At 41.8% G+C, this 13117-nt stretch overlaps 1 protein-coding gene across 2 annotated transcripts; it reads left to right on the top strand.

Annotated features, from left to right (window-relative positions):
• The first annotated feature begins 397 nt into the window (after nucleotides 1-397).
• On the top strand, nucleotides 398-7833 carry pex2 (peroxisomal biogenesis factor 2). Of its 2 annotated transcripts, none has more exons than XM_085362477.1 (2): nucleotides 398-452; nucleotides 6404-7833. In XM_085362477.1, the coding sequence occupies exons 1-2, from the start codon at nucleotides 449-451 to the stop codon at nucleotides 7390-7392; spliced, it is 993 nt and encodes a 330-aa protein (XP_085218603.1). In that variant the 5' UTR covers nucleotides 398-448; the 3' UTR covers nucleotides 7393-7833. The 2 variants fall into 2 exon arrangements, with proteins under 2 accessions (XP_085218603.1, XP_085218604.1); XM_085362478.1 differs by having other exon boundaries at nucleotides 417-452; nucleotides 6407-7833.
• The last annotated feature ends 5284 nt before the right edge of the window (nucleotides 7834-13117 follow it).

Here is a 13117-nt window from a genome sequence, read left to right on the forward strand (position 1 = left end):
CCTAAGTCAACTGCATAAAGGCTTGCAAAAAGCTAGCTAAAAACAGTCATAATCTCGGTTTGGTAAAATCTTATAGTTTAGGCAAGTACACGGTAACCTGGAAAAAACAAATCAAATCAAGATCCCGGCACTTTGAATGAACTTGACATTTAAGACTGAGTAAATAATTGCCGTGGCTTTTCTTAACAAGTTGGTCGCTATGTATCGTTGCTACAACTGAGGAGTTTGAATTATTTTTCCCCAGACGGTATGCAGGTTTTAACAAGTGCTTTGGCGCTACGCTGTGCGATTGGCTCATTTTGATCACGGGTTTCTAAAACGTGACGTACACACCCGCTACTGGTGAGTTTTCTTTAGGAGGCGGGATAACGATGTACAACCCGGAAATACAAGTGCTGTTGACATTTCAGGGAAGACTGGGTTACATTGAGTTCGACCCCGAGAAGCGATGGGTAAATATATGAATATATGACTTCATTACCCTGCTGAAAAAACATAAGCCTGCATTATTTTCTTCTATGCCCACATGAAGCTCAATAGCGGCATGTCTGCTTTTTTCCCCGAGCTGTTAAGGCTCGTCGTCACATGTTATCAGCTCCTCGCTGCTGTATCAGTATTTTGTCTGTGTTAGCCGCTTGCTTGTCCCCCCTCTTTTCCTGCACGCTTTCATTTAAAATCGTATCGATTGTTGATGGCTGTTGATGAGTATAGTGACCACTGCATAGTGTTCAATCAGCCAGCCGTTTTTGAATTAGTATTCATCGGGAGTCTGGTTCAGGTGTGTATACCAGCTGAAACTTTGGATGGTAACCTTGTGACTGTGTGCACCTTCAAGAGTATGTTGTGCAACTCCGCACATAATTCCATTATTCCCCTAAATAATCAGTGCCAGAGATCAAAACCTTCCACATTGAGATTCAAGGCAAAGTTGATCTTATTGATTTTCAGGAGACTACTCACTTCATTTCTCTCATCCCAATCATCACTGCTCTACTCTTATCTGTCTCTTGGTTATATCTCTCTTTTCCAGTGGCTTTGACTGTATGGCTCTCACACTCTCTGCCAAAACCTAATCCCTCCTGTGATTATCACATAATGCTCTTGCCTTATTATCAAAATGGAGCAGATTTGGGTTTTGTTGTTGTTGTTAAAGACTGATGGGCTCAAGCTTAAAAAAATGTTTAAAAAAAATTAAGCAGACAACGCTATTATGAGGAGAATGTGGACCGGCTGATTGCATGAGATTGTGGTGTGGTGTGATGTGGTGTGTGTGCCTCTGGAGCCAAACACTTACTTTGATGAGTGTGTTTTTTAAGGCAGTCGCACAAGTTAAACTAGGCTGTGATCTCACTCTGGGGTCATAAGGTTATTTTATACAGTTTCCAGATGAAGGCAAGTCTTAAAGGCACTATAATTATCAGTGCATATTTGGAGGGGGGAAAAAATCAATCCAACATTAATTTATTCCACAGTCTAAAAGCTACAATGTATAGTGTCAATCCTTTTAATGAATTTTGGAAAAAGAATGTTCATATTTGCAATTTAAAGTAATAAAAGATTAGCATTACTGTTCAATCTAAATTTTACAAGGTCAAATAGACTAAAAGGAACTGGAAGGCACAAAGATTTCCATTTTTTACATATGTGTTGCTGGAGCTCCAGCATGCTAATCTAACTATAATATAGTCTATATTTCATGTTTAGTTGTCTGATAATAATATATAATGTGTAAATTACTAGAAGGTATTTTGTGTTACTTTTGAAGGAAATCAACCAATCACACTTTGAATTAGACATGCCGAATGAACTCTTACATGTAGCCCCAGCACCATGAGTTTGATTGACAAACACATCCTGCAGTAGCCCTCGCATTCCTGTAGATTTTATTGGCTTGTCCTCAGTTAACCATCACATTTTTTTCCCTTTTTGTTTTTTTAAAAAGCTAAAATGTTTACTCTTTTATTGTCTGTGTTTTTTCATGCATAAAGAGAGGTCAAGAAATGTGCAGATCAAATATTCCTGAGGATAACACTTTTTATTTGCATGAGTTGCTCTCTCATTGACTCCTCTGAAAGACACAACTTTGGTTCTCTCATTTATTAGCCATTCTGCTTTTTTTTTTTTTCGCATTCATTGTGCCTCTCTCTGTGCTCTAAATGTTTCATGACTTTTTAAGTTGTTTTTCTGCAAACCCTTGAACTTATTACTCATACAGCCTTAGCATACTCAACCTTGTACTCATGAAATCAATTAATTCTCTTAAATAATTCACCTTCTGAGCAAACCAGATTAAGCGGAGCACATTTTTTGTGTGTCAGATGTGGTGTTCTAACTGATGTGTAATTTTTTATTTTATTTTTTTTCCTCTCCTTTTTTTTTTGTATTCAGGCATTAACTTGGCTCCTACCCCAATGGCTTGGAGTTTTGGGTGATTAGAGAAAGAGGAGAGCCTTGATAAAGCATTAGTGTGTGACGCACACACAGCCCTAAGACCCCTCTGTGCATCTGCACACATTCATTTTTCATGAAACAGACTCATAACAATTAGTCTGGTTACCGCCTGGGTAATCTTAGTGTCCCCGTAATGCCTGTGGTCTGCTGTATGACATCACTCTCTTAAAAGTTCTAAATCTGACATTCTCATCCGTTTTCATAGTGAGGACATTAGCAAGCCTCGGCTAATAGGCCCCGCACTTGTTTCTGGCGAAAGAAGGGCAATAAAGCGAGGGAGCGGGAACGAGAAGGGGGGGGGGGGACTGACTGACTGGAGCGCTCAGAGAAATAGGTTTTATCCACCAGAGCTTTTACACAAATTAATTTACATGAGCGAGAGAATAAAATGTAAAGTTGTAATCCAGCATGCTTTGCCAATGCATAGCCTATTACTCGCTACAAGCATCATAGAAAGCCAAGTGAACATTTATGCATTATTTCAGCAAATACATTATACTAACAACCACAGCTAAGTGGTTAGGAATCTCAGCGCTACACCACACGAGGGGCTACATCCAGACTTCTAGCTGTGCATTTTCCAACCGGTGTGCAATGAGCACAGAAAAAGCAAAGTGCAATCCCCAAGAGACGTTCACCTTCCCAACATCCCCCCCACAGCCTTTGGTCCCCTTGTCCTAAACAGTCTCACACCTCCCTAGACACCAAAGCCAAGGTCAAGAAGAAAGTGAGGCCTTCCTCTGTCTATAGGGTATTCCCTGGATGCCCACACCTCAGTAGGGCTGAACCACGTATGCTTCAGAAATGTTCCCTCCTCCATGATTGTGTCTGTCTCAAGGTCAGCTCCTAGGGAGAGGTTTGAGCTTATCTGCCCACCTACCCACGCTTTATTTTCCCTCTTTGGCTATCGTTTCCCCAAGTTTTTTTTTTTCTTTCACTATATCAGTAGACATTAGCTCACAGTTCCCAGTTGGCGGTTTCATGACGCTTTGTCTGACGTATCCATCTTTGTCTGTGTCTTTGCCTATCCGTCTTTTTTTTCGTTGGGTAGCTGTCATTACAGCCCATTGTCTAGTTTTCAGAGGACCCAGTGCAGCTGCAAGGCTTCAGACTGATGCGCTGTATGCTTTTGTTGCCTCATCTCTCCTTCCTCACACTGGTCATGGCCCCTTTTGCCTTGAAGCGGTGTTGCACTGTGTTCCGTGTTAGATTGGATATTGTTGTTGTTGTTGTTGTGGTTGTCTGTAAGCTATGGCAGTCAGCCTTGAGTCAGTGCGCTATCTTTGTCTGAACAAGATGCACAAGCTATGGAAACAAGGGGAAGGGAAAAAATAAAATAAACGCTCATATGACCTGAATCAAAATACCCTTTAACATACCCCGGAAAATGTTTTGAAAACATTTTTCACTGCTCTGATAGAACAGCAAGACCTCAGAAATATCAGGTGATTTTTTTTAAATTTTTATTTTTTCTGTTGTTTTTTTTCAACGACCTCTTCTAACTTGCCTTCTGACTCTCTTGGTTGTCAGTTATCAACTCTCCAAAAGAGGGCATTTAGTCTCATAGTTAGTTGGATGGCTGACCCACAAGAGAATTATAAAGTCAATATATCATTGTGTGTGTGTGGGTGTGTGTGTGTGTGAATACATCATGGAAGGAGTCTCTTTGCTCATATCCTTGTATATTTTTTCCTTGTGCGTGCAAATGCTGCGCTGTCTGTCCTCTCACCCACACCGTGTCATTACTCTGTAAACACTGGCATTGACTGTGACTTTTGACTATTACATAAGGAACATGGATTTCCAGCTGTCCGCGGTAAAAGCCCTGTAAATTCAAATGCTTAATTTTTATAGGCAGCCCGGCATTGACTGAAGTGTCTGCTTGTTATATATTTGGCAAGTGCTGCAAGTCTGAAGGGAAGCTGTCAATAGCAATCCCAGCTATTGATATGGCAGTGGGCAGGAGATGTTACTTGGCCCCCAACTCCAGCATCCCTCTGATCCCTCTACATCATAATTACATTAATATTGACAGACCCTTGACAATAGTCACATTACTATTGATAGGTGGTTGTCAATACTGTGTTTCCCCAAATAAAACATATTCATTCATAACTTGTAAACTGCTCGATAAAAGGCTTTGAAAAGACTATTGGACCCGGCCGGGTTTACTCTCCTGAGAGAGCTGCTGCTGTGACGGGGATTTCCACCACCTGGCGGTATATTTGCGTGCGTGTGTGTGTGTATATGTGTAACGGTGGGCTGATAGATTAAGTTTGCGCTGCATTAGAGCTCTGCATAGATAAAGGCTATGCTTGACATACATACATAGTCTCTCACACACACATGAGGACACATAATCTGCTCATTTTCTCCCATCAAGGGAAAAAACTTTCAGATTAGGCTAAACAAATAGTGCCTGTTTACTGGTTAGCAAACACACTCAGACTACATCTCTTGCTCTTTCCCTTTTTTCTTCTTCTTCTTTTTTTAATCCAAACTCTATTCCCGTCACAGGCGAGGTTCTAGTCACCAAACATGGCAGCATTTCAAATACAGCTCAATGAATTTGTCATACCTGCTTACTTTAGCGTGAATTCACTCCTTTCATTCATTTGCTAATTCTAACTTAGTTGGACCGTGTATCCTAGCCCTATTGAAACATCTTGAATACACAGATGGTTGTGTGCACCACCACAAACCCAAGATTTGCCTGCGCACGTTAGAATTTTATTTTTTTCACCTCCTCAAAACGTCTAAAGTGACCATCATCTCTCTCCTTCTGTCAAAACTGCCATATTTACCCGGCTGAAATCTCTTTTAAAGCCTCGTGACAAATCCTGTTCGGCGAGACACAAAAGTCACTGTCAAAAAAAGGCCTCTCTGTCTCTCTCTCCCTCTCTCTCTGTGGCCTTCTTGCTCTGTCTCTCCCTGCATTAGTTAGTCTTTCACTTCTTTAAGTATTTCATTTGAGGAAATGGCAGATAAAACTGGAGAACTGTGAGCGGTTTGGAAACGTATGCAGCACTAAATAGCCCTGATGTCACAATGGCGAGATCCCATATGGAGTCGAATCGAGGGGAGAGAAAATTGTTCCACATTTGGCAGATGTTTACGGTGTACCAGAGACTGTGCCGTTAGCCTAATCCCTAGTGATGTGATTTGTACACACACCCCTATCTCTAGAGGGAGCGGGCACCAGGAGCCCCTGGGCTTCTGCTCCTGTGTGTGTGTGTGTGTGTGTGTGTGTGCAGGGGGGATTGTGTGTTTATATGCAGGGGAAAGCAGTCTAAGACCCCCTGCTCCTCTGCATGGCAAGGCTCTAAGGTTGCATTAAGGACGGGTTTTACATGTGAAAAGTGATTTCCCTTCCTGTGTATAAAGACAAAATGACCTTCCTAACAGGATGGGCTTCACCTCCGGAGCCTCAGCCCTCCCAATGACCGAGTTGTCCTTTTAATGGTTGAGCCTTGGTGTATATTATGTTCATGATTTGAATACATTAAATATGCTATTGTTTATACATTAATAACGTATTAACTGATGTAAATGCTTTAAACATTTATCAGTGTTGGGGGGAAATGGCCTTAATAAACGACTGTTTTTTGTGGGGTTTTTGGCTTTTTATCTGATTTCGGCCTGTATTACATTCAGTCCTTTTTTTTATTCTTCCATTTCTGTTTTTAAAGCATGTCTAACCATTTGCGTGTGGCTGTCCTTGTTCACTCCAGGAAAATGTCATTTTCACAAAGTTTGCTTTGTCAGAGTAATATTTGGTGAATCATAGTATCATAATATCTAAGACGGATGGGCCAACATGAACAGAAACTACATTCAGGCTGCAACAAGAGCCCAGTCACTTTGTCTTTTTTTCTACTGATTAAAATATTGAAAAGAACATGTTGATATGTCCTTACTGTTTTCTGTTTTTTGGGTGTTTGTGTTTTTTCAGCAGGGTTGGGAAGTGAGAATGACCAGAAAAAGACTGCTAGAAGTCACGGCCCCCACTTTGATATGAACCCACAGACCCCGGTACTGCGTATCAGTCAGCTGGATGCCCTCGAGCTAGACTCAGCCCTTGAGCAGCTAGTGTGGACTCAGTTCTCGCTGTGCTTCCAAAACTGCCGCCCAGGCTTCCTCACTCCTCTGGAGCCTGAACTGAGGGTTTTGCTTCATTTGCTCCTATGGAGGTTCACACTCTATTCTAACAGTGCCACGGTGGGGCAATCTTTACTGAGCCTGCGCTACCACAGCAAATTTTCCCTGTCTCCCCGTTACAGGCCTTTATCCCCCAGGCAGAAGTTAGGTCTGGCCGTGCTCACTGCAGGGCCCCTCTGGCTCCAAGAGCGTTCCCACAGGCTGCTGCCGTACTTGGGTTTGAGTTCACAAGGATCTGGGTCTGAAAGAGAGAGCGGTTTGCTCCATCAGGGTCTCCGTAATGCGCTGACGCTTGTTGCTGGTATTGTTAAGTTCACAAATCTGATCAACTTCCTTGTGTTCCTAAGGAATGGCCGGCATCCCATCCTCGCTGAAAGAATCACAGGAGCTCAGACGGTTTTCAGTAAGCCAAATGTGGCCCGGGAGGTAAACTACAAGTTCATGAACCGAGAACTACTTTGGCATGGCTTTGCAGAGTTTCTCATCTTCCTGTTCCCACTGATCAATACAAAGAAACTGAAGGCAACAATACTGTCTGCTGTGTTTGGGGGGGAAAGTGCAAGCGGGGAGGGAGCAAGGGAAGGGCAAGAGTTGTGGAAAGAGTGTGGACTGTGCGGAGAGTGGCCAACCATGCCTCATACGGTGGGATGCCAGCACGTTTTCTGCTACTACTGCATTAAAAGCCACAGCATTGCCGACCCTTATCTCACTTGTCCCAAGTGCGGGGCAGAAGCAGGGCAGCCCAAGCTGGTCAAGCTGGAGGTGGAGATGACTGACAGGTGATAATCATCTCACACACAGAAGAAATGAAATGAAGTTGCTATGAAATTTCAGCTGGCTTTTGTTTGGTTTTGTTTTTAAAGGTTTTGTCATGTACAAGTTTATAATTAGACTTATCTCCATGATGTCTTTTCTGAACACGCATCAGCCTGTGATGTTTAATGTATATGTGCACATATTGACAGTCTGCTGCCCCTTCTGTTTTTCCAACTGGACTTTGGAAGGAACTATTTGTCTTTGGTGCACTGGACAGACTGCAGAGAACGACACAGAGCATATATTTGATGAGTGAACGTGTTGATTTATGCTCCAAATTGGCTCTGTGCTGACGTGTGTGTATGTATGAGTGTGTGTGTGTTTGTTGAAATGGGAATATTTGTTCTGATGAAAAATGCAAAAAGTCAGCTGAATAAATAATGGGAGGAATTTCTGATGCCTCTCATCATGGCCAAATTAGCATTTGTTGTGTATTTTGTGCCTAAATTGTATTTCAACATCATTAAAATTGATAGAGTGCTACCTCTTGGGTGTTTATTTAGTTAAGTGGAGGAGAGAGAGATGAGGGAAAGTTATAACAATCAGCACACTTCTCTCTAGACAGGCCGGTCGTTCTAACTCCCATTATCCGTTTTCACAGCACCCCAACATGCTCAAGATCAAGGGGGCAGCCGGGGGCTTGGATTGACTCACGCACACACACTTGACAGCCAGCCTCTCTTTTCCCTTGGCCTTTCTCTCTTTTGCTGCATTTCCATCTCTCTCTTTCTGTAATCTCCAGGGCCCTCGCCTCTATAAGACTGTAGTAAACTGTACCAAAACCCTGGCAGTCGTCTCCTTCCTCGCAGGCGAATTACTCTCTAATCCCTGTAATGAGTCCAAAGATGCTTATTTATGCTGGAGTTAACCTCTACCAGTGAGCCCAGCCCCGGGCCAAACTCACCCCAGCTGAGTGAAGCCTTTCCTGGGCTGACAAGACAGGAGCGGGGTGGGGAGGCTACCTCCTAACTCTCCTTCCCACCCCCTCCTCCCTTCCCAGGCTCTGATCACTAGTACTTAATTGCTGATTGCTGAGACGATCAATCGGAACTGCAGGCGTGATAGAAAGCCTATTGCCAAGGAGCTCGTCTCAAATCTACCAGCTCAGAAAGACATTTGCACTCAGATGAGGTTAATGTTTCCCTTGGACAGAGAGGGTAAACTTAAATATCTGTCCTTGTGTGGTATATGAATTCCCTGAAGAATACTAGCTGGTTGCACTGGAAGGGCTCATTTTAAATTATTTATTACTGACCAATGTGATTTTGATTTCTCCCAGTGTTTCAGCAGGCCTTTAGAGTATATGTCCTTGGTGGTAATGCAAGGCCAAAATTAATTATTTTTGTATGTGTTTGTGTGGTTTGGTTTGGTTTTTTTTAGAGCACCTACAGAAATACTGAGGTAGCCCTTCACCAGAATAAAATAAAATGTACACCTTGGAGGAGGGGGGGCACGTTCTACATGATTAGTTTGACATTATGTAAAAAACACAGGGCTCATCACATGGATACTTGAAAGTCCTACTTTACATCAAGGACATTTTGACTAATGAATCCAACACTAATGCATATAAAGTCAGGGACAGGAGAGAGTTGTCAATATTTTATGCACTGCATTACATTAATGTGCAGCAAGTCCCAGGAAGTGAGATTAAGGAGATGTTTGAGATTAAGGATGCATATATGATCAACCTTAATGCCACTGGGACACCGGGTCATTGTCTTTACATTCAGACATACTTAAAATCCCAACCTTTTCACTGACATTACTCTACAACTCTAATTGAAGTCCCCCAATCCCCAGGAAAGTGAAAAGATAAAGAAGAAACACTGTATTAAAGTCTATTAATTGAGTTAGGCCATGGATTGCATTAGTTGGAAGTTGGAACAGGGCTCTGGACTTACGGAAGGTAGCTTGGGCTCAGTTAAGCCTATCTGTCTTTGGATCTCTTCTAATTCACAGGCTCCATGTGGAGAAGAAAAAGAGGAAGAAGCCCAGATTCCCAGCGGCTATGCAAAGCAATCTGCACATTCACACGCAGCCATTTAGGGAGCAAATTGGCCCTGTGCCCCCTCTGACGATGGTTTTAAGAGAAAGGGAATTAGGGCGTTGAATCCCTAACTAGATCTTCTCCTTTGATGAGCCTCTTCATCCGCCTGTCCCTCATCTCCATTTCTTTGATGTGAGGCGTTGATTTTCCTGATTAAATAGTTTTTAAAGTAAAAAGCTCTTCTCTGGGCTCTGTAATACTGGGTACTTTACTTTACCTATTGTAGGTCCGTTTGTGTGCATGCTTGTTGAATGGTCCATCTGTGGTATTCTTTAATTGGAACAGAGCCCTTGGCTTGCAGATAATAATAAGGGTAGTACATGCATATTTTTCTCTGAGAAAGAATGTTATCATTTAAGCTTATGTCTGGCTTTTACCTCTTCATTTGAAATGGCTAGAAGGACTCATCGAGCCCTCTGAATTGCTAATTAAATTAAAGAGTAAAAACACGTGCTTTTTCACTTGAGCTGAATTCCATCTCTGATCCCTATGCTGCTGCTGGTGAAAGCTTTTACCTGCTTTTCAACAGGTAAGGGAATTACATCCCTCTTGTATTGGGAGATATTTCCAACAACTGACAATGCTTTTAAAGAGTGAATGACATTATTTTCATGCCAAGAAAAGATGAAACAAAGCTGCAGCATTTATTTGATTTTTGACACCTGTGTTTTTTTTTTATATTTGTTGTTGTTTTTTTCTCGTGGCATGTCCAATATGTCAATAGGAGTTACAAGTATCTCATATTTCATCTATTCAATAAAAGACATGCCAAACATAAAACAGCAAAATTCCTCCAAGGTAGTGAAATCCTAGGTGTGCTGAAGTTCAGGGCTGCAGCCGCTGCAGGTACCTGTATTATGAGAGTTCTTTCAACACCTGCCGGGCTTTGGATACCACCGGGCCCAATTATCTTAGTCTGCCTCTTCTTCTTAACCACCTCTTCAGTCTAACAGGTCAGGGGGACAATCAATCACACCTAAAATAAGGAAGTAATTTCCTGAGCTTTTATCATGGTGTTGAGGTTTTGTCGGGTTGCATTTCACACCTAAAGAAAGACGAGGCAGCTCTGCTTTGGGAATATATATATATTTATAAAATTGGCCTTTTGTTTTTGGTTCTGAAGACCCAGGATAATTTGGGTTTTATATATATATATATATATATATATGACGTATATGTACAAACCAATACTTACTGCACAGAAGAGCAAATGCAAAGATCAAGAAAATACACAAAAAAGTATTCTATCTTATGATGCATGTCGATAAAGGTTGTGCTACTTTATTACTTTAAAAAGCTGTATCCTCCTCCACTGCATCAGAAATGCGCATCTTGCTCAGAGCATGCATGCAGACAGTCAGGGATGTGGTGGGTGTGTTCTTGTAAACTCAATATTACATGCTTTGATATACTGCGTATCTATTTTTTTTTTTTTTAAATCTACCTTCTTCTTTTTTTAAAGTTGGACATTTTGTGCTCATACTGTAATTAATATATTTTTTCAAATATTCTCCAAGCTAATTGTGCTCTGGCATACATTACAAGCCCAGTATTTTCTTTCTTTTCTTTTGAAGGACAAATATTAAACTGCAGTGGTTTAAACCGATCAGAGACTTATATTTGAGATTCAAATATAACAACCAAGTAATTCGAATTTTCTGGATTATATTTTACATCCACTTACTTAAAAAAAGATCAAAGCAACCTTACCGTACCTGTCCTGTGATTGGATGCTGGGACAGGTGTAGCAGAGATCTGGACAAATGACCTGAGGGTCTCATAATGGGGGATTATACTCTGGTGTGTTGTGTGCCTGCGGTAGCATCTTTCAAAACCAAGCCCGTTTTTATGTTTGTGTGCGTGTGTGTGTGTGTGTGTGTGTATATACATCTTCTAGGCTGTGCATGCGTGCTTGGGCCATCTCTGTCCTCCTACTGATGTCTAGAACAGACTAAATGGGCAATAATCTGCACACATCCCTCCAGATGTCCCAGTGAATTTCCTGTGGCTTAAGGCACCAGCTGAGCTCTTTGGAAGTCTCGATAACTTCTGCAAATGTGATTGAACCTCTGCTTCTTCAGGAATTTGGTGCAGGACACATTGTGCTTATTCCAATTTCCCCTCAAAGGGATGAAAAAGTGGGAATGTGCTTACTTCGAGTACTAGATCACCTATTGGTGCAATATTTCTCTTTTTAACAGGAATTCTACAGCAGGATGTTGAGTATGTGGTGTGGTTTTGAGGTTGGACTGAAAACTATTCCTTTAATTATAAGATGGATATAATGTTTAGACTTGATTGATCTCTGGTAGAGATTGTTAAAACTAAGACTATACATGTGTTTCCATTAATATCCTCTTTTGTTTTTTGTTTTAGTTGCAGATGTTAGCTGTCAGCAATAAAACAACATGGTGAGGTGAAAAAAGAGCTTTCCCCTCAAATGTCAATCAAATTTAATACTCAAGGCCCTAAATAGGAACCACCAAACACATGGTGCAAAAACAGCATGAATATCTGATCATGTCCTGCAAGCCTAACTAGATATTTAAAATCACTGGGCTAGATCTTGAGCCTAGTTAAAGAGGAAAATATGCAAAAACACAACAGTATAAGCATTTTCCTGGAAAGGAGTCTGATGTGGGGAAAGAGAAATCATGTAAAGATAGTATGGAGTTTCTGTCTGGGGGGAAGGTAACAAGAGGAATTTCTAAATTACATGTGTAGGCAACACTGAACAATGAGACAACAGCAGGCAGAAAAAGCCTAGCCCTGTTAAGTATGAGGCAGCCAGGTAATGACAATGTATTTGTGCATTTCAGCATCTCGGAATCTCCAGCTTGCCGGGGGAAGAAGGAAATATAATTTTTGTGGTTGCCATGGATACCTGCGTATGAAGGTTTTGCTGCGAGTCCCGACTCCTCGTGGAGATCAGTGAACCGCATGTGTCAGCCAGCATTAACCTGCTATGTCCAACAGATGCGCAGAGACACACATGCACAAGACGGAATAATAAACACGCACAAACATGCGCATTAGGTTCCTCATCTCAGCATAAAGTACAATGCGAACTGCAGCCAGCTAGGCGTGCGCACACGGCTGCGAGCAGAGCTGTGCATTGTCAGAGCCGGTCTGGTGCTAGATACTCTTGAGTGAGCAGGGAGCAGTAAGCAGAAGAAGAAACACATGTAATGCTGTTCTGTTGTACTACATGAGGTGCAAGCGTCCGCTGTGGAGGGGTTTCTGTGTGTGATGTTGTCTAGCTCGTTTTTCACCGCTGTAATAACACTTACCTGCCATGCTTTCATGCCATACAATTCCCTGAATTTTTGGTAAAGTGCACTGATGATTTAATCATTGTTATGTGTTCATGTATGATGCTTTAGCTTTAAATTTAGAGTAGTCTTATGTGAACTAAATAAAGTACTGCTATTATTCCATTATAAATACTTGTAAAGCAAGAGTTCATTCTGGGGTGGCATGACTGTTAGGTTGCAGTGCAAGACCACTAATGTGAAGGTTGGTGGTTCAGTCCCTGGCTTCTCTAATATGTGTGTCTGCTGGCAAGATACTGAACCCTGTGTGTGTGTGTGTGTGTGTGTGTGTGTGTGTGTGTGTGTGTGTGTGTGTGTGTGTGTGTGTGTG

The sequence above is a fragment of the Diplotaxodon limnothrissa genome, linkage group LG9, assembly GCF_057381915.1.
Source record: "Diplotaxodon limnothrissa isolate DT_005_m linkage group LG9, D_limnothrissa_male_GT1.1, whole genome shotgun sequence".
NCBI classification, from domain to species: Eukaryota; Metazoa; Chordata; class Actinopteri; order Cichliformes; family Cichlidae; genus Diplotaxodon; species Diplotaxodon limnothrissa.